The sequence below is a fragment of the Tribolium madens genome, unplaced genomic scaffold (genome assembly GCF_015345945.1).
Source record: "Tribolium madens isolate multiple individuals breed KSU strain unplaced genomic scaffold, Tmad_KSU_1.1 Scaffold_91;HRSCAF=231;Tcas5.2_LG7, whole genome shotgun sequence".
Classification (NCBI taxonomy): domain Eukaryota; kingdom Metazoa; phylum Arthropoda; class Insecta; order Coleoptera; family Tenebrionidae; genus Tribolium; species Tribolium madens.
Window position 1 is genome coordinate 13589983 of NW_025401063.1, and position 25508 is coordinate 13615490.

The 25508-nt window shown below is 33.8% G+C and overlaps 4 protein-coding genes and 1 long non-coding RNA gene across 8 annotated transcripts in view; 4 read left to right on the forward strand and 1 right to left on the reverse strand.

Annotated features, from left to right (window-relative positions):
• Window positions 1-14860, forward strand: part of LOC123010450 (DNA-directed RNA polymerases I, II, and III subunit RPABC3) — a 66052-nt gene extending 51192 nt beyond the window's left edge. For all 4 annotated transcript variants that reach the window (XM_044407349.1, XM_044407351.1, XM_044407350.1 and 1 more), the window contains exon 4: window positions 14677-14860. In XM_044407349.1, coding sequence (XP_044263284.1) covers window positions 14677-14794 — 118 coding nt within the window. In that variant the 3' untranslated portion in view covers window positions 14795-14860. The remainder of the gene's footprint in view (window positions 1-14676) is intronic.
• On the reverse strand, window positions 4759-7919 carry LOC123010458. The gene is made up of 3 exons (XR_006413104.1): window positions 7056-7919; window positions 5229-5447; window positions 4759-5175 (listed from the first exon to the last, which is right to left on the reverse strand). It is a non-coding gene; the product is annotated as an uncharacterized LOC123010458 (long non-coding RNA).
• Window positions 14861-15892: 1032 nt separating the features above from the next.
• On the forward strand, window positions 15893-17128 carry LOC123011418 (general transcription factor IIE subunit 2). Its single transcript, XM_044408837.1, has 5 exons — window positions 15893-16060; window positions 16113-16214; window positions 16269-16431; window positions 16482-16682; window positions 16740-17128. Exons 1-5 carry the CDS (start codon window positions 15999-16001, stop codon window positions 17085-17087), a joined length of 876 nt encoding a protein of 291 aa, XP_044264772.1. The 5' UTR covers window positions 15893-15998; the 3' UTR covers window positions 17088-17128.
• Window positions 17129-17212: 84 nt separating this feature from the next.
• LOC123011417 (carboxylesterase 1E) overlaps window positions 17213-25508 on the forward strand; it is a 22568-nt gene continuing 14272 nt past the window's right edge. Inside the window, exons 1-3 of the mRNA XM_044408836.1 lie at window positions 17213-17483; window positions 17533-17686; window positions 17744-17808. Of these exons, the coding sequence (XP_044264771.1) occupies window positions 17241-17483; window positions 17533-17686; window positions 17744-17808 (462 nt within the window). The 5' untranslated portion in view covers window positions 17213-17240. The remainder of the gene's footprint in view (window positions 17484-17532; window positions 17687-17743; window positions 17809-25508) is intronic.
• On the forward strand, window positions 19380-24385 carry LOC123011414. Its single transcript, XM_044408830.1, has one exon. The coding sequence runs from the start codon at window positions 19921-19923 to the stop codon at window positions 23296-23298; it is 3378 nt and encodes a 1125-aa protein (XP_044264765.1). The 5' UTR covers window positions 19380-19920; the 3' UTR covers window positions 23299-24385.

Sequence of the window (25508 nt, forward strand, 5' to 3'; positions counted from 1 at the left end):
CAATTTTCACGTAATATCGATACAGAATTTACGTTTTTGGTGACGTAATTAGTCATACCCCCTGTCGCGTCCGGTCTTATCTTCCTGAGCCCCACGGTCTCCTCTGCAGCATCCTCCAAGTGACGACGCTTCCTTCTCTTCCTCGATGGAAGTCCCCCGGGTGTAGTCGACATCCCAACAATTTCCAAAATTTAATTCAAAAAGGAAAAAACAACAAAATTCTCCTCACTCTTCGCCTGCCTAAAGACGACTGCCACACCTTCCTTTGTTTTCCCACTTTTCGAAAAACCCAAAAAAAAAAACAAAATCCCCCCTTTCCCACTGTGGCGTGATCCGTCACCGCAGAGTCAAATAAAATTTTCAAAAATGCATAGGCAACACATTTTACCGAATAATTAAATACAAATGGTACGGTTACAAATGTAATAATAATTTCACTTAATTTTGTATGTGTTAAAATTATTTTTTATCTTGAGGTAGTTTTATTAATACTAATTCTCCACCTTCTAAGTTGTCTGCATTTTAAATTTCATAAAATGTTTTACGTGGGACACCCTGTATGTATAAAGTCTTCGTTCTTCAACAATTGGAAAAAAGCTTTACCAAATAGGATGTTGTATGACATTTTTGAAAAGCGTTTGTTATGAGTTTTCCATCGATCTATCACAAGTAGGGTAATGCCATTTCAAATTTTCAACTTGATGGGGTGGCTGTGGCTTCAAGACTGGGTGGAGGTGCATCACTTACCATGCCATTTTGATTCTCCCTAGGAACCGCCGAAACGGTTTTGAATGATTCTCAATAACTTTTTCAGTTCTAGAGATATTGCCGATTGCAAGTTTTAAAATTGACACCCTGTATACAATTTTATAGATACCCAAAATAAAAAATACTCTTACTTCTCTCATAATAAAATGAAGAGAAAATATTGTTTATAGTTTATCATACATTGAAATTTGATTTAATAATCTAATAATAATTTACGTTATTTTAATTAACTCAGAAAATTAATTAACACTTGATGATGTCTTGTTTAGATGTAAAGTCTGTTTTTTTTTAAATGGAAATGCCAAACAGTCTTAACGTTGGCACCACTGGTAATTTTAATAAAAGAAGTTGATAGTTCTGGTTTTTTGAATTAATTTGAAGACAATGTCATTAAACGTCAACACAGAAAATCGTCTAAGAAAATTTAGAGACGAAACACCAAAAAAGGAACAAATTCAGTACTTTGGAAACGAGTACTTCGCAAGCAGAAAGTTAGAACAAGGACCCGTTAAGATGTAGACGCAATTTGTAATGCAGGTTTGCTAAATATTCTTAATTTTTATCAAGAAATCGACAAGAATACAAAATAAACATGGATGAGAAAGAACCTTGGAAAGAACGCAATTAACTTAGTGTATTGTGCATCGTTTTTGAGGAACGAGTTGAAAAAGTAACAATTTTGAAACTAAAGTGAAGAAGCATTTTAAAAATGCATCAACTTTGAGCTCATTTCAATAAAGTACACAAAATTTATTGCCAATCATCATAATACCTACTTGTATCTTTTGCTAAATAATCCTTTTTCTTCAAAGTTTTTGTAGCAAGTCCTCATTTTTGTCCACAAAATTGTACTTACTTGCAGTGTGTTTTTATCAAAGTTATTAGCACTGAATTCTGTCTTTAGACATTGGGTAATGATGTCTGTCCTCAGGTGTTCAATTATAGTGCTTTCAAAGAGCAAACAGGCACACAAGATTCATAAAAGTCACAATTTTGACAACATCTGAATTTGAACGCATAACCATAATTTTTTAACAAAATTTCTAGGGACAAAAACAAAGAGCAAACAAAATTTGTGGCTATGGAGACAAGCTGCTACCAATTTTTTCACCAAAATTTTGACTTGGTAATTTCCATTTAAAAAAAAACAAACTTTAGTTACAAGATCATAGACAGTTGGTTATTATTAGTGCTATAATATTTAACCTCAGCCAACTATTTAATCCAAATTAACCGGTTCAGTCAATTAATAGTTAATCGGTTAAATTAGTTAAACGGTTAACTGATTAACCAGTTAAATGGTTAAACAGTAAATTCATATTTTCCCATATCCATATAAAGTAGAAATTATTATTAAATCATATATTTATACTATATTTGTGATAATTTCTACTTTATAAGTATATGGGTAAATATGAATTTACTGTGTAACCGATTAACTATTTAACTGGTTAATTAGTTAACCGTTTAAGTTAAGTTAACCAGTTAACTAGTTAATTGATTGAACCGGTTAATTTGGATTAACTAATTGGCTGATGAACTAAGTGTTAATTAATTGAAGGAGTTGTTTATTAATTTGTAATTTAGGCAACACAAAAAAATATGTATGTGACTCTCGCCGAAAGCCGCAATAACATAACACCCTTACTCGCGGCGCTCCGCTTGCGGCGTCGCGCCGCACTCTCGCTCGTTATGCTGTGCGTCGCTGTCGACGGTTGTTACATAAATAACTTATAAATACAATTAGTTTAAAAAAAACTACTTATTACTTTAATAGTTGTCCGTTGTGAAGAGGTGTCATGTCTCTTAATGGGAGGTGTGCGAAATAAGTAAAAGAAATTGAAAAGCCTTTTATTCAAAATAAAATAATAAAAATAGAAATATTACGAAATTAAAAGCATTATATAAAAATTAGGAAAAAGCATTTTTATTTGAAATAATCATTAACTTTTGTTTGTTTATTTAAACCAAAAGTTATTTGGGGCGATTAGTAGTACCGTGCGATCAAAAAAAAAAAAATTAGAGTAGGCGTCGATTAAATTCTACAGTTGGCAACACATTTGCTGGGAATCTGACAGGACCGGTGTTGCTGCAAACCATTTTCCTTACAACTGTATCATAATTTTGAAAGGGCGTTAACTTTAAAGCTATTAGCAAATTGTAATACTGTAAATATTTACTATAAACATCGAATAAATTTTAAATGTCATTCAATATCGGGAAATCAAGATAATTTGTAATCGAGTCATCCTTGGGTCCGAAAACGTATGTCTGTAAAACGTCAAATAAAGTGACAAGTCGAAAGGTAAAATGGCATGATCAAAAAGATGATGATTTTAATAACTAAATTTATGATTTACCTTTAAAAACGGTCTTGTTATTATACATCGGCGACTAATTCCAATCCATTTTGCTGTTTTACCTTTAGACTTGTCATTTTATTTGACGTTTCACGTGTAGTTAGTGCGTATACAGACATACGTTTTCGGATTCAAAGATGTCTCGATAACAAATTATCTTGATCTCTTGATATACAGGTGTCCGGAAAGTCGCGCACTTCCGTGACACTGTATCATCGGGCCTAGACAACAAGAAAAATGTTTAAAAAAATCTATCTATAAAAATTTCGAAGTTATGAGAGTTTAAATTTTGCACTTTGACTCAAGTTTTTTTGCTATAGGCTATTGGAAGAGGAAACAAGGAAGCTGTATCCTAAATTGTAACTCTGTTTACAACGGTTGGCGACATTTATGTGGAATAATTTTAGAAGGCTGTGAAAAATAAAAATATTCTTATTTTCACATTTGGAAATGAATAGTGAAGAAGGTCCGTCACTAAAATTAAATTAACTTACTAAAGCACTCAAATGACGTCGTTACGCGGCTCTTTTCGAAGTTTGTGCTTGATCACTACTATCGTTTTGGTAACATCCTGCTTTCGTTTCGGAATCACCATCTTCGCGAGCTTGTTATGAAAATAACTATTTCATGTTCTTTTGCTACAGACTGTTAGAAGAGGAAACAACGAAGCATACCTACCTAAACAAGATCATCGATAACAATAGACATAAAAAAATGTCAAATGTCAAAAAATGAATGTCAAAATTTTTTAACAGATAGAATTTTTTAAACATTTTTTTAATGTTCCTGGTATCTTATCTTATAGTGGATTTCATTGAAATTCGCATAATAGGTGGCTATGGAATTTCGTATTTAAATTTGTAACCCTGAGCATGTCCCTGATATAACAGCTGATGGGGTTTTTGTTTTTCTTTAATTACTTACCTACATGGTTTATTGAACTGACATGACAGACATTTGTATACGTTTTTTCACTGTTTTCGTTGCTTGTTCGTTTGTTATTCCCACTATTTTTTTAAATTATAATTAAAAGTGATTCTCTTCAGAACCCCAGATTTAAAGTATACGCTAAGGTATGTTTGAAAATATAATCAATTTCTTTTTGTTGGTCCTGTTTTAGACATTTTAGGTTAATGGGATCAAATATACCAATTTGAATTAAGCCAAATTACTTTATCCACAGCAAAACACGATTTTTCAGGCTTCAGTACGCGAAGCTTCATTTTGTACAGATTTTTTTTTTCCACTCCGAACTTTACCATTGTTTAAAAATTCACAATTTTGTCCTACATTTTTAATGACAAAATCCAAACCCCTTTGACTGCAACTTTCACAGAAAACAAATTGTTTCATCTCCGGTGTGAATAAAACGTCTTTTAAAATTCCTGGAAGCAATTTATTATCAAGTCAAAGTCTGTATTTTCTCCAAAGCAAATAGTGTGTTTTTGGAGTTAAAACTACACCTACAAAGGGATGAAACAGGATGTTAAACTTTTTATGGAAAAAAGTCTCTGAAAACCTCTAAAAGAGGGTTCTTTAAAAATAAAGTTTTAACTATCTTAACCTCACTTTTTTTAGTGACAAATTTAGTTCTTTAATATGTAAAGCCTTTTTCACATTTAAAGCGCGGTTTACACAATCATGGCCTACTGTTATGCCAATTTCAATGAAATGGATTATACTTGTATTTTTTTTGTCTATTAGCTACAAAACACCCAAAACACTTAATATTATTATTATTATTATTATTGTCAAGACATCTTATTGTGAACACCATTATGCTGTATAATCAAAACGTTTTAGGTGGCATAGTAATTGTTATTAGGAGACAGCGTGTGAAAAAATTATGTTAAGATAAACATACCTGGGTTATAGTTTTTGACATTTTTTTGTCATTTCGTTCAAAATTAAAAATTAGAATAGTAAATTATCTTTATTTTTGGATTCCCAGAACGGCAAACTAAAGTTTTTGTACAAAAGAAGTCACTTTGATTTAAAATGGGCCCTAGTCGTTGCTTCGTTGAATCGCACGCAATTTTGGCAGGAACTGCAATTTGTTGTTGGTGTGAAATTGGAAAAATACCTTTTTTTTGTTCTCACATGACGTATGCAACAGTTGCGGTAACGTCGATCATCGGAATGGAGAGATGGAACAGCATTGGTAACAAAACCGTGGAGAAGATTTACAAATACGCGATGTATTTCCAGTCATTGTTTGTATTGCCTTTGATTACGACTTCTGTGTGGATCAGCAGTAAATACAACATTGAGTCTTCTTTGCTGTGGACAGGACTGCCAATTTTTCCGTTTCTTTATTATCTGAAACGTGGACAAATAACCTTAGAAGTGGACGAATTTTTTAACGATTTGAGTTTAATTTCGTTGATAAGTGTCTCTCTCATGGAGAATAATTTTTATGGGGTTGCCACTGCTATTGCATATGACTTCGCACGATTTTTTTATAAATATGGAGAAGCTTTTAACATACAACAAGTGGCTTATAGTAATTACTGTCTGTGTTTCTTTCTATATTTTTCGCTAAAGGCACTACAGAGAGGATCCATTTTAGTGAAATAAAATTCTTTTGACTTGTTATTCTACTTGAATTAAAATGAAACAGAGAAGATGGGTCCATCTCATGTTTATTTAAACAGGATTTGTAACAAAAAATGAACAAAATCTTTTTGGTTTGAAGGAAAATGTGCACTTATAAAAACGCAAACCATTGTCTTTTCTTTTATTAATGATTTGTCAGAATTAATATTTATACATGTTGTACCTACATATTAAAAAGCATGATTATTCATAGAAACTTATTTTCTTTCAAGACGATTAAATCAGAACGATGAATGAAATAATGATTTTTTTACACGTTAGATAGAACGAAAGAGAAATTAATTATGATTCTCACAATTATGAGAGAAATAAAATACAACTCGGGTTGTTTTTATCAAAGAAGAACAGTATGGATAGTTTGACCTTTATTTTAATTTCGTCAAGCTTGAATTTATATGAGAGTAGAGAGTTTCGTGTGCCAAATTCTTTAATCAAATAAACTCTTTTGGGGTATTATGCAAGTGATAACTGCTGACTGGCCGAAACCGATTACCAAAATTAACATTTTCCGGTAATTTGTAAAGAACATAATCTGGAATGTATAATGTGTCCAGGTGTACTAGTTATATTACACTTTCTTTATAAATTTTTTCGACACGCGATTGCAACCTTGATGAATGAGTAATAAATAATATGTCTTTTATACATTACTTGTATGGACATTATTTCAAGTAATTACAGAACAAATTAAAATTGTTTAAATATTTACTCCACATATTGTTGATAAATTAGAGCAGTTCAAAAAGGAGTACATACATAAAAATAAACACACTCTAATTTGGAAATCAAAAAATGTTTTTTTTTTGTATACGCTCTCGTAAATAGCTGTTTTAGGGACTCATTTGAGTCTCTAAAATGAGTCTTTTCCGAACTCAATAAAACATGTATGTACTACGTAAAATGGTTATTTTAGGTACAGTCTCCAAAAACAGTTTTTCCGGACGAAAAAGTCAATTTGGTTTATGGTGGCGAATTGTTTTTAATTAATAGGTGTGAATTGAAATTTTTTTGCAGACTTATCTGCTATTCCAAACTCATCGGCTTCGTCTCGTCCGGAAACAACAACGATTCGTCCGCAAAAACTGTACTTGTAACAAAAATAACTATATTAGGTATAAATTTACTTTGATATTTTGTTTTGATTTTAACGTATCGTGTAAATTATTTAATATAGTTACGTTTAATTTTAAATATTACTCAAATTAATATTTGTGGCAACATATTATACCAATAGAATTCATATTTAACAAGATCATACATGTGTCCTAGATCCTAGTATGAAATCGTTAAACAACAATGAAAATTTCTTACCTGATCTTTTTTTCCTGTTAAAAGAATAATTTTCTGGAAAATTTTTGGATGAGATCATTTTTTTCGAACTGTGAATGGTTGATTTTGTCGGAGAAATTTTCCAACTCGAAGTGTCATCTAGTGGCAAACGCTTTAAATGTTGTTAGATTTATCCTAATTTCTGCTTTTGCGACGTCTCCTGCGCTTGCGTGTTTCTTATCTTATATAATGGCAACTAATTTAATTTGTGTCGGTACTCCACTTTCAATTTGCACTATATTTACCGAAAATTGCAGCACATTTTTTTTAATCTTCAAATTTAAAATGTAAGCCTTGTCTGTTTGTTGTGTGATGTTCTTTTTTGCATGCGATATGTTTCGGTGGGGTTGCGCTGCTAGTAGTAGAACAGGTGAGCAGGAACCGTGATTTTTCCTCTGATTGACCTTCGTCGCTTCACGTTGAACTTTTGTTGTCCCGGTGATCCCATGATCCAAATATTTGCGCTAATTATAATACTATTACCATGTGTCAACTTGGTCTTAGATGAAGTCGCGGATGCAACGCGACTTTCGCGTTTTGGCATTGCCAAGCTTGCATAATGCACGAGAAAAGGTGTATGTTATTTTTGGGGCTATACCCAGATGAGCTGTATTGTTGGAACGGTTCCTCTCAGCTGTTCTGTCGTGTCTGCTTGTGCCACTTGCTCACTCATCGCCGTCTGTGAAGTGTGTCTTAAAAACGCCACCACTGAGTATAATATTATCTCCCTTTTGCTTTCCGAAGTAGTCCCCGTTTTTGGAACTAACTCAAAATTTTCGGTAAGCTTATTTTAACTGACGCGTAATTTTCCGACTATTTTCGTTGTCGCTAATCCCTGATCCTGAATTCTTTTAACTGCATGTTGGATGATGAGAGCTCATGGTCGTGTTAGTTTTAGGTGCTTTCAATGGATGTTGGCTGATTCGGGCACGGGCCGTTTGCAGTCCATTTCTTCTGGTCTGCTTCCGGTCTTCATCTTCCGGACTTCCGGAACGTGGTGGGCTCCGTGCCAGATGCGCGTTTACACTGCACAGTTCTACAGAATTCTGTAAATGCACTATCTGGTACGACAGCCCACTACGTGCACTCGTCTCTTTTAATTTTCCTTCTTTTCGTTTTACTTATCACAAGTATTATTTCGCTTGCCACTAGATGTGCTCGCTTCATATCTACTCGAGTTGTGAAAGAAATTGAAAGTTGACAAAAAGCAATGATTTTGCTTTCAATTTTCTGTCAAATGTACGATCTTTTGTATTCTCAACGTTACTTTTAAGACTTTTTTTGTACGTTTTTATTGAAAATAAACAATTTTACTATAAGCGTTTTCTTATCATTGTTTACCCCCTTGTAGACAAATCGTGGAAAAACACCGCTTCATATGCATCTCATGAAATCGGTTATTTCTTTATTTTATAGCCATAAATGTTAGATAATATTTGATCGTGTTACGTCACATAGCAATGCATCATAATTTCGTTTGATAATGATTTAAGCGTGGGTGGGTTCATCAGCATAATATTATTACATTATCACATTTTCTGATTAAAAATATGCCATGTTTCATTTTTTGCATTCTTGCACAAATGCAAGTTTGAAATGGTTTAGTTTATTTTTTATTTTTGGCATCTGTCCATAATGAAAGAGTATTTTTTGTTTTTGTAAATATTTTTAGTGATACAAAAAATATACTTACATAATTTATTACATATTTAACATGTCTGTCCCGAACGAATGGTGAAATTACTGGATCGACACCAAAAATCCTCGGCGAAAATCAGAACTGTATCGTTTAAAGATTTTGGCAACAGCATGTGTCAAGGCCATCATATTTAATCGTTTCGTCATACTTGTAAGTGCATCCATAAATAATGAACAACATTAATACAATCACAATAATGCTTGGACAAATCGATACCAGAATAGTGTTTTCTTACTTCGTATCTACCATTTTTTATAGGTACTATACAGAAGGTATTTAAAAGAAAAAATATACAGCGTGTCATGAACGCATGTCATGAATTTGTAAGATCAATAATTTAGAACTAAAAAAAAAACAGCATTGACGACATTCTAGGGAGCATGTTCTCTAATTACCCTCTGGAATATTGTGAATGTTTTGAAATTTCATTAAAGGTAACAATCTATGCAAGGCATACGTTCATAACATTTTCAGAACACTCTTGATTTAAGTTCTTTTATAAACACCTTATATGAGGAAAGAAGAGATTTTGCCTTGAATTTTTTTATTAATGATTAAAATTATTTATTTAATTAGCTTGTCATACAGAGACAAAAACATGACACAATGATTGTTTTGAAAAATATTTATTTACGTTTTTGTATTTATGTATTTAAAGTGAAGATCAAAAAGGTTACATTGCTTTGAGATAATAGAATTGTCATCAAATACATACGTATATACATATTATGCAATTTCTAATCTTGGTGAGGTGTTTAATAGGTAATACGAAAATAATAATTAATTACGTACTTGCCAAAACAAAATTATTATATTTATAATTTTGTATGAATCTTACATCTGACAATGTACTCGTAAGAGGTTAGGAACTCACAAACAAACTAGGATTATTGGAACATACACAAAGTAACTTTATTATTATTACATACTTGTTCTGCTCAGAGGTGTAATTTGATAGAGTAATCAAAAAATGAAGAATGACTGGGAATACAGTTTTTTTACCAGAAATATTAGAAATATCCACAATTCCTAAAAATGAATGCATAGTTTTAAAATGGTGTTACAGAACACCAAAAGAAACAATTGCCGCAGATTACCGTCAAACTCCACTTCTAATCTTACAAAAACAAGCTTTCAAATTTCTGTAATTTTGTTTAAAAAAAGTCACAATTGTACAATGTACAATGAACAATGCAAGCTATTCAAAAAAGTTGATTTTGTGCAATTCTTAACAAAAAGATGTATTTGAACATGGCGAAACAGCACTTGGGACTTTATGACTTTTATCCACAATCACATTATAAAGTCAGTTTAACCACACTTATGAAGCATATGAAGTACCACTTTATCCACTAGTTGAGTAATGAAATTACTTTTTTCCACTAGTGAAATAATGAAAAATACAATCTTAAATTACATTTTATTTATTTGTTATTAATATTAACATTAATATTCACAGACATTTCCTTCTTTGTGTTATCATATTTTACTTCGTTCCCATTAATAACAAGCTTGTAGTTGTCGTCGGTTTCAGAATGTCTAGTGTTTCTCGTAGTTATTGATAAATCTGTAGAAACAAGGGAAGTGTCCTCTTGCAAAGAACGACTACCAGGGGTCCCTTGGATATTTTCATTATTGCAGCTTTCTTCGCATTGTACCCTCTCGACTCACTCTTCAGATAGGCAGTGATCTCTATATTTTTCAATGTTAATGTTTTTACGGACTTTTATAGCAGGCTTGAGCATCGAGTACTTCGTTCACATGGATGAAATTGCAGACTTCTTCTTCAAATTTAAGAAATACGTATGATAGTAGGACTTTCTTGATTTATTGTCATTACCTTCATTCATTGTCATTCTTTCCATTCATTAAATTCGGAAAATACTTTTTTTATAATGTTCCCTGGACTTCGCAGGCAATAATTAGAGAGTTGCTTCTTCAGTTTAATTTTTTTTCAAGTTCTTTTAACTTCAAAAATGTCAATAATTTTTGCTTTCAAAAACATAAAATGTTCATTGCTAAAAGTTAATTTAAATGCTTGTTAAAAAGTCCTTGAGGCAGCATCAGTTTGGTATTAATTAAATCGATAAACTGCATTAAAATGCATGTTAACATAGAAAGGGTTGTTCTCTGGATGTAGAAAAACATGAATTGCAATTTTTTGTATTGTGTTAATGTGAATAGAGGGTGTTCGTTTTTCGAGCTCCACCATGGGGATCTCAGTTATTATAAGAGATACGAGGTCGGTTAAACTAGGGCAAAGTTGCGCATTTTTATGCTGAACAATAATCTGAAAGAAAATTTAATGTGCTATTTTTAGTTTTTGAATTATTGGAAGAAAACGGAAATTTTTTTTTACCTTAATTTATATTAATTATTATTTTCTGGAGACAAATGATTAAAAATAAAACCGCTTGGTTCCATACTTTATATTCACTCTGTATGCATATAATACATAAATGTATTTTGCTAACGAACAATAATTCTGAAAGAAACAATAGTAGAACAATTTAACAAAACAAATAACAATAAAAAAAATTAAAGCAATAATAGCAGAGTACAAAATTTCGCTCACGTTTACTTAGGTAATTTGTTTATTTTCCTTGCTTTTAAATTTGCAAAATTTTGGATAACGTTATCTATGTTTAGTTTTTTAGCGACATCGTATTCTATTGACTAAAATGAACAAATTTGTAAGCCTTTCTTGATTCATAGAGTTCCATAAATAATTTTTATTAATTTTAATTTAGAAAAGGATATCTCCGCTGATGCGACGGTGACAGGCAGAGTTAAATAGAGTAAAGAAGAAAAATTCTGCAGTTTTTTGTTTTTTATTGCATTGGCTTATAATAATTTATTTACACCCTTTACAAATTTTTAAACTATTACTATTATTATTTTGGAAAGGGCCCTTTATACAAGGGCCCTCCCGCGACCGCGGGCTTTGGCGGGTGGGTAGTTACGCCACTGTTCGCAAAACACAACAACACAAAGTTATAAAAGATGCTCGAATGCACCACCTTCAAAATTTTGTTTGTTAATTAAAATTGTTGTCGTTTTTTCCAAAGCATTCTTCCTGAAAACACTCTTCCTTAATTTTAAATAGCATGTAAAATTTGATCATATCGTGTGATACATCGTTGTAATCAGCAACAACAAGGCTTTTCAAAAATAAAGAATTCAAATATGGCGTCCATAAGAAAATCTAAAGTTGAGTGTTGTAACTCTGACATCAACAGCGCCTTGGAAAATACGATGACAGATTTAGATTCCTTGTAGAAAAGTGCTTTAAGAACGTCCTAGTTAAAAACGTCTAGGTTTTTTAGTTTTCGATTGAAAAAATAAAAACGAAAATTACAAATTTCCGTTTTTTTCCAATAATTCAAAAATTAAAAATGACATATTTAATTTTCTTTCAGATTATTGTTCAGCACAAAAATGCACAACTTTGCTCTAATGTAACCGACCTCGTATCTCTTCTAATAACTGAGATCCCCATGGTAGAGCTTGAAAAACGAACATCCTGTATAAATAAACGTGATTTTTAAATGTTAAAAGATCTATTGCATCTATTTCATTATTCACTTACGAATATGCAGGGACTTTTTTTAACACTGAACATAGCCTTATGTTCAGTTTTAAAAAAACACAAATCCCAATGGATTAATGTCATTCAGTGATGGTCTCAGTAGTCTACAATTTAAAAGCAACGAAATAAAAAATTTCTTTATTTAAATGAAGATGATGACAAGATTAACATAAAAATACAGGCAGATACACCATTAAATACTTCACAGCAAAAAAATGAAGATATAGCAAATAAAGTTTTGCTGACAATTACAAGAAAAATACAGGCAGATACACCATTAAATACTTCACAGTAAAGAAATCAAGATATAGCAAAAATTTTCCTGACAACTACAAAGTGGTATCGATATAACCTGCTAAAAAAATTTTAGGTCATTAGAGGGATACAAGTCCGGAAATTTTTATTCTCATAGGTCAAAAATAATGGAGATTAACATAAGGCTATGTTCAGAGTTAAAAAAATGTCCTTGTTTACTAATATAACTTCCATGTGGCACCTAGTTATTCTAATTCCACTCCTGCAAACACACTCCCAGTGGTGTTTTTATAAAAAAAAATACAGAGTGTTTGTAAACCTTATTAGATCAAATCTCTTATTGATTATACTACTACGTTGTTTGGTTCAAAAACTTGTTTGGTCAGAGATTTTGTAATAACGTAAACCCATTGCTTTTTTAAGCTTTTTTATAAGAAGCCACAAAATAAAGCGGAAGATCTCATTTGTAGGTATTATAAAATAAGTTGTTCCACAAACATTTGTACATACCATACTTACACATATAGCGACATTTCAATTATTAGTACCACATATATTTTATTGGAGTTTTTCTACTATCTTGTTTTTTTTGTTCTTTTTTTTATGGCTTTATCATCTTAGTTGCATATATTTGGTGTAAAAAAAAAAACATATTTTATTCAATATTTGGGTAAAGTGGTATTGTAAATGCCTATACAAAGATTTTAAAATACAAGATTATAAAGAGTTTTATCGGTGGAAAGCGTTTTTATTTTATATTCAAATGTTCAACAGTTACCAAACTGGACAAATGCACAAATATTCCGTACAACAAGTTGACAGTTTTTCTGTATGTACTCAACGTCCCAGTTCTTGTAACTTAAAATTACAAATTTCAATTTTTTTTTAACTTTTTACATCATTTACGGCACTGTTTCTGCTACTTCATGAATGTTAATAACAACCTTGCTACTGTTTATGCTCCAGAAAAAAACTAGTATAAGCTTAAATACATTATGGCCATTTCGAAGATTTGTCGTTGCTGTAAAGAAGCCACACCCGCAATAAAAAGCGGTTCCAGTGACTGACATCGCAGCATTCTGCACAGACTCTCCTTTATCTTATGCACTTTAAGACCATATCTACATAACTGCATAAAATAATTGAAAAAAAAACTCTCAACGCGACATCTTTATTTTCTTCATTCTTCATCGCGGTCGCTTAACAAGTTTATTCTTTCGTTTCTCACCGAAGTGCACAGTTTAGAATTCTAGTTTTTGAGCAATTATTGCAGACATTACGTAAGAATCACAGGGTCATTGAATGTTGTTTTATGTTTAGCTGACCTCCAAAATAAAATAACGCATTTGGTCTAGGCACCTAGGTTGGAGAACTTCTTTGAAGGTGACTTTGTGCAGCGAAGATGAGTCTTTATAATTTGGATATTAGAGAACAAAATATGACAAACATAATTCTATTCATGTTATATATTTATATTTACATTTATAGATTGAGTGAATCCTAAGCACAATTTTCATCACTTAACTAATAGCACTTGAATAGTCGGCAATGGCCCTTCTGGTTGGCTTCCTGCCAGATGGCACTACCAATTTCAAACGTGATTTTTTAAACTGACTGATATTGTAGCAGTAGAGCCAACTTTTTAAACCTATTTAAATGATGGAAACCACAGTTTTATACCGGTATATTATGAAGCTGTTTCTAGATTATCTAACAATGTTCTGATCGTTCCAATTCTGTTATCTATTTTGTGGCGTTACATTGTCGTCATCTCATATTTCGGGGATAACCTAATCGATCAATAAATCCCAGAGCTCTGGAATTTTTTTAAAGTTGCGAGGTGTTGCTACCATTAATAGCGATGTACACGGTGGCAGTGTGGTTAGCTGGTTGTGTTTTTTTTATCACGACCACTATCCATACTCCCTCCATGAATATCGTTAAACCAACCAAATTATGTTTAGTAAGCTGTCGTAATGACGTCAGCAGTTTTAATTGATCAAAAATGGTGGATGCGCCATTGTATCGAGAATTACTTTAACATTTCTTTTTTTTTACAGGGCTGCTTATGTGTCATTTGGAGGCCTTCTGATGCGACTGCAAGGGGACGCCAACAACTTGCACAGTTTTGAAGTAGACCAACACATGTATTTGTTGATGAAGAAGATCTTTATGTAATTTTTAAGGCTGAACATTTTTTGTACAAGATTTTTAAGATTTTAAAAATAAAATGTAAGAGACAAATGTGGTTTTGTTAACGCTATATTAGATAGACCGTAAAGAAGTTTGTCCAGAATTGGTAACTGAAGAAAAAACAGACTAAAAAAATTAACACCACTATTATAATCCTTGTTAAAATTAACATTCTTGGAAAAATTGTAAACACGTACTAAAAAATATTTGTGCTAGATAAAAAAAAAATGCTTTACTACTCTTTGAATTCGTGCAAAAATAGTTTTAACAATACTTCAGTTGTTGGCCTATCCCGATCTGTTTTAATTTTATAAATTTTTGAATTACATATTTGCAATTAAATCACAATTTGAGGCACTTTTATCTCTAGAAATAGGTCTTTTGGTACACTTGGTTGCAAAAAAATCGGAAAATGTCAAAGCATAAAAATGTCAGATTTTTTATTTAACCATAGTTTGAACATGGCTTAATTCTAAAAGGTTAAGTTAGAACTGACAGTTAATCTCTAATACTCACTACTCATTGCGTTTTCACGTAAGTACTCAATTAATTGATTATCTTCATTTGCATTTGATGCTTGCGGCATTTAAGTGCGGCATTGCAGAAAAAATTATTTGAATGCGACAGATGACAAATTATCAAGGCCAAAACCTGTTTTAGTCTAATCTAAAGAAAATTGTATTTTCCGTTTTTATTGCAACTAACTGTACTTAACAAAATTATACATATATTTTAAGTTGATGACCACATTTTTTTTTTAATTAAACATAGACTCAAGTTTTGTTTTTCAGAATGCGCTTCAATGTAAATGACACATTTATGTCATTATTTTTGATAGTAACAAATACACCTAGGAAATCTTTTCTTAGGCATCCTGTATCTAAATATTTTGATTGAACTACTGGAAGCATCAAAAAACATCGACGAGTTAAGTTGATGTCGTAGTATCGGAAACAATGCGATAACAAAGATTACCAATGCATTTTAATAGTGTTGAAAAAAAAATTACATTCGGTATAATGAACATTCGACCACTGGAGTCTTACCTGCGCAATGCATGTCCCCCACCACTAATCAGTTTGACAGCTGTAAATGTCAAATGCAAGTCGAATGAAAACAGATGATTATTCTTGAAAAAACGTAGTTCAGATTATTTTATTTATTATTTCTACAATAAAATCAGTCCAATATGGATCCCGCCTTATTAAAAGAAAGAGAATTATTTAAAAAACGTGCACTTACAACTCCTACGTGAGTACAAGTATTTTGGCCAACTTGTTCACTACTATTGGTCTACTTTCAGTGTAGAAAGAAAAAAGACTGATTCAAGACCAGAACCAACTCGAGATGATAGCAAAAGGTTTAAGTCTTCTAGTAGTAGCACTCCTAAACTTGATATCAACACGTAGGAAAAAAACATTAAAAATGTGAATAAGTCGTTACATTGTAATTTTTATAGATACAAAACAGCAACAGGAAGTTCGCAATATCGATTTGGTGTTCTTGCTAAGATCGTGAAACATATGAGAAAGAGGCACCAAGAAGGTGAAACATATCCACTCACATTAGAGGAAATTTTAGATGAAACTAATCAGTTAGATGTAGGGAATAAAGTCAAGCAAGTAATTTTGTTTCATTATTGCAGTACTTAAATGTAATGGAGTTTTTTAAGTGGCTGCAAACTGAAGCGTTAGTAGATAATCCAAAAATTGAGGTTACTTCTGATGGAAAGTTTTTATTCAAAGCTCCATATAAGTTAAAAGACAGAAAAAGCTTACTGAAACTATTGAAACAACAAGATTTAAAAGGGTTAGGTGGCGTATTGTTAGATGATGTACAGGAGTCATTGCCACACTGTGAAAAGGCTTTAAAGGTAATTTCCTTGCATAAAATGTTTAATAGGTACATGGTTCATATGTCTTAATTTTAGATTCTTCAAAATCAAAATGAAATAATTTTTATAACTAGGCCAATAGACAAGAAAAAAGTTCTTTTTTACAATGATAGGACAGCCACTTTACCTATTGATGAAGAATTTCAAAAGCTTTGGCGTTCTGTTGCCGTGGATGCCATGGATGATGCAAAAATAGATGAATATTTAGAGAAACAAGGAATTAGATCAATGCAGGATCATGGACCTAAGAAACCAATAGCTCCAAAGAGGCACAAAACGAGTCAACGCAAAAAGACTTTTAAGAAACCTAGAGATAACGAACATTTGGCTGATGTTCTGGAAACCTATTCAGATAACACACTTACTCAAAAGAATTCTGTATAATTTCAATAGTCAAATAAATTCATATGTTAAATAAGTTGTAGTTTTGATTATAAAATACGTAGGTTTTTGATAATTAAATAGATAGCACTGCTCTTCCTGTCACTTCACACTTATCTAATTTTTTTATTCGCGTCTAAGTATTTGATCAGAAATATGAATTTTTCTCCTTTGTTATTATTAATTATTACGAAATTAATTTATTGTGATGAACGGAGTGGCAGAGTTCGAAGAATTGTCGGCGGAGAACCGGCTGTACCACCCCCTGAAGACGAACCTGTAGTGTTTACTAGATTTGGTGGAAAAACGGCAAGAGTTTTAGGTGTTAGAGACTTTCCACATTACGTTTTTCGCGGTATCAAATATGGTCTTGCTCCCGTTGGCAAAGAAAGATTTCTTGTAAATAATCTTTAATACTTATAATGTTTGCACCAAATAAAATTTTTAGAGACCACGACAATATTTTTTGCAAGGGTTTGAAAATGCCACGCAGTTTCCGCCGCCGTGTGTTCAACCAGTTCCTGGTGAAGATAAAGTCATAGGGAAAGAGGATTGTTTATTTCTTAACGTTTTTAGCCCAAGTCTTCCTACAGGAATGGAAGGTAGGTACTTAATTTAGAGTTGAGGTCATTTGAATAGTTATTTGATGATTAATTTAGGACTTCCTGTTATTATATGGATTCATGGTGGCGGTTTTCGATATGGATCGGCGTCTCAGTATGGTGTAAGTTTTTATTTAACATTCTAGAATTTCATGAAAAATATTGTGTTGATTTTTTTGAACTCCCATATGGTCAATTCAAATTAATGGTTTTCTAATACTGCATAAAATAGGTAAAACTTAACTACATTTAAACACGTGGACCTACGAGTTTTATTTCACAAGAATATCGTCTTTCTAACTATGCGAACAATTTTTTTCTTTATGTTCCTGCTGAAATATCAATTTATAAATCAGACTGAAAATGGACATTTGTATCTTAATAATTGGAATTTCCAAATTTCACTGAAATAACCTTTTGGTATCTTAAATGCTTTATTACCACATGTGACGAGACCCTTTCTGGTCCATTCTGTAGATAGACACAGCTGGAACAGGATTAAATAAGAATTAGTGATACCTACCTAGTGGGTTGGCAAATGACAACCTCTATTACCTACTTTGAATAATTGTTATATTGTAACTAAACGTGGTTGTCAGCCTGCCGACAAAGAATTCCTTGTAATAAATTCCAGATGTTTACCAAAAATGCAACACTTTTCAACAATAAACCCATAAAATTTGACGATAAAGTAAATTGCAGTAGAGAATAGCTGCTGCTACCCCTAAAAAGGTGCACATAAACGTTCCTTGACACCAGTAATAACAGAGAACTCGGATTTTTTTCCTAGTTTTAGAATTTTAAAGAAAATAAATTAAAAACAAAAGCTTTCATTTTTTATTAAAAGTAGAAGAAACGATTTATGGTTATTTTTGTCACTATACATATATTTATGCTGCTTAATAATAAAATAAATCAGACATATTAATATTTTGAAGGAAATAAGTTTTATTTCAACGTATATTCACTTTATTTTTCGAACTACTAATAATGCGAACTACAACAAATGACTCATCATTATGATAACAGTGCTGGAATTTCTAAAGTTACTAGAACTATTTGTTTCGACTTGGTTCCATATTTTGGAGAATACGGGAAGTACGGATGTGATTTTTGCACCAATTGTTAGACTTTCGAAATACGTTTATTGATCTATGAAGTTTGTGCCCTTAGATTTTCTTTCATGAAGTCCTTGAATGGTAACTTTATCGTCACATTGTAATATAACGCGCCTTGTACATTTTCATAATGACTAAATAATAAAATGACCAAGATTTTTACCAATACCTGGATATCAACCATTTGAAACGCATAAACATTGAACAGAATACCGATGAAACATATTGTGGGTTTTGAAATACCTATGTATCATGTGTTTATGAAGGGGCCCAACGTGATAATAATCTTTAACAGTTATTCCACAGTCGACAGTCGTCATGAAAAAAAGGAAAATTGCACCTACTTATAAAATACTGTCGAAAGCAAAAAAGTGCCATCGACAAACTCGACTTGCCTTTCGTTATTGGTCTGGAGGATTTCAGGTTTTTTTTTTATCACATTGGGTGATGGATATTATTCGCCATCCGGTAACTTTCTTCGACGACTTTACAACTTGTTTTACAACTTCTGAAATTTTAAAACCAATATCAAGTCCAGATGGTCCACTACCTATGTCGCGTCCTTATTTTCTCATAATAATTTATAATTTGTATTTAGTTAATTTAAAGAGAGCGTTGACATTCGGCCCTAGTTTCGGTTGTTAAGAAAAACAAAATGTTTTATGTTAAAAAACAAGGTTTCGGTTTATGTTTGGTTTTTTCGTGTGAATTATTTGTATTTGTTGGAATCACTCGTCTTGAAACTAGAAAGTGATAATATTGGAAATTGCTCAGCAGAACCGCAGATTTTAAAGAATTAGTGAAGATTCCTATCATCCCAACCTCTTTCCCTTCCTTTCCTATTTTCCTACCTCATCCTTTTGGTTGGGAGCACTCAAAGGTAGGAATTTTCATTTACCTCTTCCCTATCGTTGTCTCCGCCGCGAAACATTGGTCCTTCGAGCCGGATTGTCTCGTTTCAAAATATCACTCTGCGTTGTAAACATAACCTCTCTATAAACATAAACATAACCTCGCTTTTATCAAGTGGTGGCATTGGTAAAGTTGCTCAATATCCCATTTATTCGACTGCAATATTTTTAAATTTGCCAATAAGTATTTATCGCATTCTCGACGATGTCTCAGGCAAAATTTAAAAAAGCTGTTGTGTTACGCAAGGTCGCTGTAGATCAGTTGTCCGATTTAAAAGACATTGCGGATCGGGTTTCAAGAAAAGAAGAATTGTACGAGAGTTTGTACCCGGAACTCAAAGCCCGATATAATTTCATAGAACGCATGTATTCAGATTTTTATCTATATCATAATGAAGTTTTAAAAGAATTAGCTGGTCTCGACGAAGAAACTGAAGAGCATGACACCATTCGTAAATCTTTTGATCGCGATTATTTTAGCATTCAAATTATTTATAATGAAATATTTCAAAATTCTGTTCATACTCAAAATTTAAATTCGGATACGCCATCACAATCAGATATCACAATTAAAAACCACGTTAAATTGCCTCCGATGGAATTGTATAAGTTTGACGGGGATATTAAATCATGGAGAACATTTATTGATATGTTTAATTCCACCGTACATAATCAAAATGCGCTTACAAACGTTGAGAAATTTAGTTATCTCATCTCGACTCTCAGTAAAGAACCGCTCTCGATCGTCAGTAGAATCCCAATGACTGACCAAAATTATAGAACCGCATATGACGCCCTAATTAAGAGATACGAAAATAAACGTTTGTTAGCTACATCTCATTGGCAACAACTCGAAAATTCGCCCCGCTTACCCGACGACTACACTCCATCGCAGTTAAGGTCTTTGATTAACACATTCGAYGAAAATCTGGCAGCTCTCAAAACTCTCAATTTTCCCGTTGACAACTGGGACTTCATTCTATTTAACATGATGTTAAAACGCATCCCCCCATCGCTAGTAACTCGGTTTGAATTGTCGCAAACATACCCCGCTGATATTCCCTCATATCAATCGCTGAATGAATTTGTCATTACAACTTGCCAGGCGAAGGAAAATGTATCGCACGCCATAATAAAATCTCCTTACTCGAAACCGAATATAGTTTCATCCCCTAAACCAAAGTTTAAGTCTAATTTTTTGGTTAAATCAGATTTTTTGGCATGTCCACTCTGTCCCGATTTGCAACACGGAATTTATAAATGTCCGATTTTCTTACAGAAGTCTCCTCAATCGCGCTTTGATCTCATTAAACAGTATAAATGGTGTATTAATTGCCTAGGCTCAAAACACAATTTGCGTAACTGTAACTCTACGTCGCTTTGTCGTGAATGTGGAAAAAAGCATCACTCATTACTGCATTTCCCGGGTGATGCAAAAGCTCAAACCTCGACTTTCATGGAAATTAATAAACCTTCATCGCCTTCAACTTCTACCTCTACGCAGCAAACAGTTAGTTCATTTACGAATTTGCTACCTGTTAATACTCGTACGACAATTCTATTGTCAACCGCAGTCGTTGAGATCCTGGATAAAGTGGGCGCAGCACATAAAATTCGCGTTTTATTAGACAGTGCTAGCCAGTCCAGTTTTATTACTGAAAAATGTGTCAATCGTCTTCGACTTCTAAAACAAAGATTGTCATTTACGATCAATGGTTTAGGAGATATGAGAACTCGCGCTAATAAAATGGTTACTTGTGCTCTACGCCCGGTACAACAAAACTCCCCACAGTTTCTGGTTGATGCTATAATAGTTCCAAAAATTTGCAGTAACGTTCCTAATGTTGCTCTACACACTTCGTCGTGGTCTCATATTGTCAATTTGAAACTGGCTGATGAACAATTTCACACTCCTGGAGAAATTGATATGTTATTGGGTGCCGACCTCTTTCCGCTTATTTTTGACTCTGAGTGTATACAGGGTGGCGCAAATGAACCAACCGCAATAAAAACAAAATTTGGATGGATTCTAATGGGGAAGGTAGCAATCAAATCACATCAAATCGACCAAAACATAAACTCGTTTCACTTGACAATGGAGCAAGCCGAATTAAATGAATCGGTTAAAAGATTTTGGGAAATAGAGGAACCTCCTAATAGTCATAATTCTTCTCAATCGTCAGAGGACAGATTGGTGGAAGAAACGTTTGAATCAAAACATTATCGCGATAATTCTGGCCGCTTTGCAGTTCCTTTATTCTTCAAATCTAATGAAAATTCATTGACTTTTCCGGGTTCATTCTCCATCGCATTACGTCGTTTTTTGTCATTGGAACGCCGACTTATTCAAAATCCATCACTATACACTGAATACGTGACATTTATGCAAGACTATCTTTCTTCTGGTCACATGCAAGCATCTACATCGTCCTCATCTATCGGCTATTACATCCCACATCATTCTGTAATCCGGATGGATAGCCCAACAACCAAACTCCGGGTCGTCTTTGACGCTAGTTGTAAGTCTGCAAGTGGAATTTCTCTCAACGACTCCCTGTTGGTTGGCCCTAAATTGCAAAGCGATCTCTTCCAAATTCTCGTCCGGTTTCGTTTTCACTCACATGTACTCATTGCTGACATTCGCCAAATGTTTCGCCAGATTCTGATTCTTCCAGAACACCGCCATTTTCAAAAGATTCTTTGGCGTTTCGCGCCTACTGACCCTATTCAAGAGTTCCAGTTAAATACAGTAACATATGGAATAGCTTGTTCGCCATATTCAGCCATTCGCGTTATTAAGAGACTGGCTGAGTCAGATACAGAATCTGCCTTTCCGCAAGCTTCTCGTATATTGTCTGAAGACATTTATGTTGATGACATCATTACTGGCTGTCCTTCAATTGAAGAAGGTCTTCAGATTCGCAACGAACTTATAACTTTATTAGATCGTGGTGGCTTTCAATTGCGCAAGTGGGCCAGTAATGCTCCGGAATTGTTGGACGGAATTCCTCCTGAATTTTGTAATACTCACCCTCTCAATTTTGATCAGGAATCAAATTCATTTATTAAGATTTTAGGCCTCAAATGGGACCCACTAAGTGACTGTTTTGCTTATCAAATTACCCCTTCTAAGCACTCGTGCACCAAACGTTCATTACTCTCTGAATTAGCTCGAATTTTCGATCCGGTGGGTTTCCTGGCACCTCTCACATTTTTCGCCAAGCGTATGATCCAATATTTATGGACTCTCGGACTCAGTTGGGATGATGCTCCTCCTGCTGACGTGGTAGCTCGATGGTCCGAATTTACCTCACAAATGTCATGCCTAACTGAATTGCATATTCCTCGCAAGGTAACCCCGAATGAGACTGTTTCTTGTTGGCTTCATGGATTTTCTGACGCGAGTGAAGCTGGTTATGCAGCCGTTGTTTACTTAAGAACCATGTCTTTTACTCAACAAGTCAATGTCAAACTGTTATGTGCTAAATCCAAAGTTGCTCCTTTTAAGAGGATTTCTATTCCCAGACTTGAATTGTGCAAAGCTAATGGAGAGTGCAATCGCTACACTGAATGGTACGATTAAAATCAATGGAATTTTTGCATGGACAGATTCCACTGTGGTTTTGAATTGGGTTCGTTCTTCTCCACACACATGGAAAACCTTTGTCAGCAACAGAGTAGCTCAAATTCAAAACGTGATTCCTGGTTCATCTTGGTATCATGTGTCATCTTCAGAAAATCCCGCAGATTGTGCAAGTCGTGGATTAGCTCCTAGGTACCCAGCTAGTCTCACATCCTTTATGGTGGGCGGGACCTCCATGGCTTCTTGATCCTAAGAACGAATTTGACTCGTCTTCTCCATTATTAGACCTTCCCTCAGAGGCACAACAAGAAATGCGAAAATTTGTATTGGTCTCAGAAATCAATTTTGACATTATTGACACGCTCTTAAATAAATTCTCATCTTTACACAAAATCAAGGCTATCATTGCATGGTGTCTTCGTGTTGCTGATTACGCTCGCCATAGAACCCGTCGCCCTCTGTCATTAACAGAAATTGAATTGCAAAATGCTCTACACATTCTCATAAAACATGTTCAAGCTTATCATTTTGCAGACGCAATCGAAACTTTGCCTGACAAGGTGCGTTCTAAGCATTTTCGTAAATTGTCGCCTTTCATAGATTCTCAGGGACTTCTTCGTGTTGAAGGACGTCTTATGCACGCAGATTTAGGCTACGACGCAAAACATCCCATTTTATTACCCTCTAATCATCGCTTAACTGACCTTATAATTGAAGACATGCATCGTCGTCATCTTCACCCTGGTACTCAAACTCTACAGTATCTCTTGCAACAACAATTCTGGATTTTAGGCGCTAAAAGACGTATATCACGCGTAATTTCCCATTGCTATCGTTGTTGGCGTCTTAACCCAAAACCTATTCAACCTCCAATGAGTGACTTACCTAAACTTAGAGTTTCTCAAATAAAGGCCTTTGCGTGTGTTGGTGTTGATTTTGGGGGGCCATTTCACATTACTATGGGAAAATATCGTGGTTGCAAGTCTCAAAAATGCTACATTTGCCTTTTTGTATGTTTCACTACAAAGGCGCTACATCTCGAATTGGCAACGGACTTGTCAACCGAAGCGTTTTTACGCGCATYGAAACGCTTTATAGCTCGTCGGGGCAGGCCGACATATATCTTTTCTRATTGCGGTACTAATTTTGTAGGGGCTGCAAAGGAACTGAATTCTTTAATGGAAGGAGCTGTAGTAGCCGAACGCTTAGAATGGCATTTCAATCCTCCCTCTGCCCCTCACTTTGGTGGGCTCTGGGAGGCCGGAATAAAATCTGTAAAAGGGCATTTMGCTCGGGTCATCGGRGAACAAATCTTAACATATGAAGAACTCTATACTGTTCTTACGCAAATTGAAGCACTAGTTAACTCGCGGCCGCTCTGTCCTCTTAGTTCAGACCCTAATGATTTATCGGTGCTATCGCCAGGACATTTCTTAACTCTTGAGCCCGTCTCCGCATTGCCAGATGTTGATTTGAGCCACTTAAAAACCAAATTTTTGCATCGTTGGCAGCTTTTACAGCGTCTTCACCAGGATTTTTGGTTTCGGTGGCATCACGAATATCTTCAAACGCTACAACAACGCGGTAAATGGTTGTCTCCATCTTATAATTCTGTTGCTTTGGGAGATATGGTTGTAATTAAAAATGAATTATTGCCACCGGCCCAATGGAAATTARCTCGTGTCCTCCAGACGCATCCTGGTGCAGACGGAATTGTTCGCGTCGTTACATTGCGCACTTCACAAGGAGAAATGAAGCGACCAGTGGTAAAAATTTGCCCTTTGCCAATGTCTCCGCTTGCTTAATAATAATTAAAACTCTCGTTTTAGGTGGGCGGAATGTCGCGTCCTTATTTTCTCATAATAATTTATAATTTGTATTTAGTTAATTTAAAGAGAGCGTTGACATTCGGCCCTAGTTTCGGTTGTTAAGAAAAACAAAATGTTTTATGTTAAAAAACAAGGTTTCGGTTTATGTTTGGTTTTTTCGTGTGAATTATTTGTATTTGTTCGAATCACTCGTCTTGAAACTAGAAAGTGATAATATTGGAAATTGCTCAGCAGAACCGCAGATTTTAAAGAATTAGTGAAGATTCCTATCATCCCAACCTCTTTCCCTTCCTTTCCTATTTTCCTACCTCATCCTTTTGGTTGGATTCTACGTGGGAGCACTCAAAGGTAGGAATTTTCATTTACCTCTTCCCTATCGTT

Bases quoted from the DNA above. Each gene is read 5' to 3' on its own strand.
- LOC123011418 (XM_044408837.1), top strand. From the start codon at position 15,999: ATGGATCCCGCCTTATTAAAAGAAAGAGAATTATTTAAAAAACGTGCA. The intron at 16,061-16,112 runs GTGAGTACAAGT...GTCTACTTTCAG, and splicing joins CGTGCACTTACAACTCCTAC to TGTAGAAAGAAAAAAGACTG. The intron at 16,215-16,268 runs GTAGGAAAAAAA...TAATTTTTATAG, and splicing joins CCTAAACTTGATATCAACAC to ATACAAAACAGCAACAGGAA.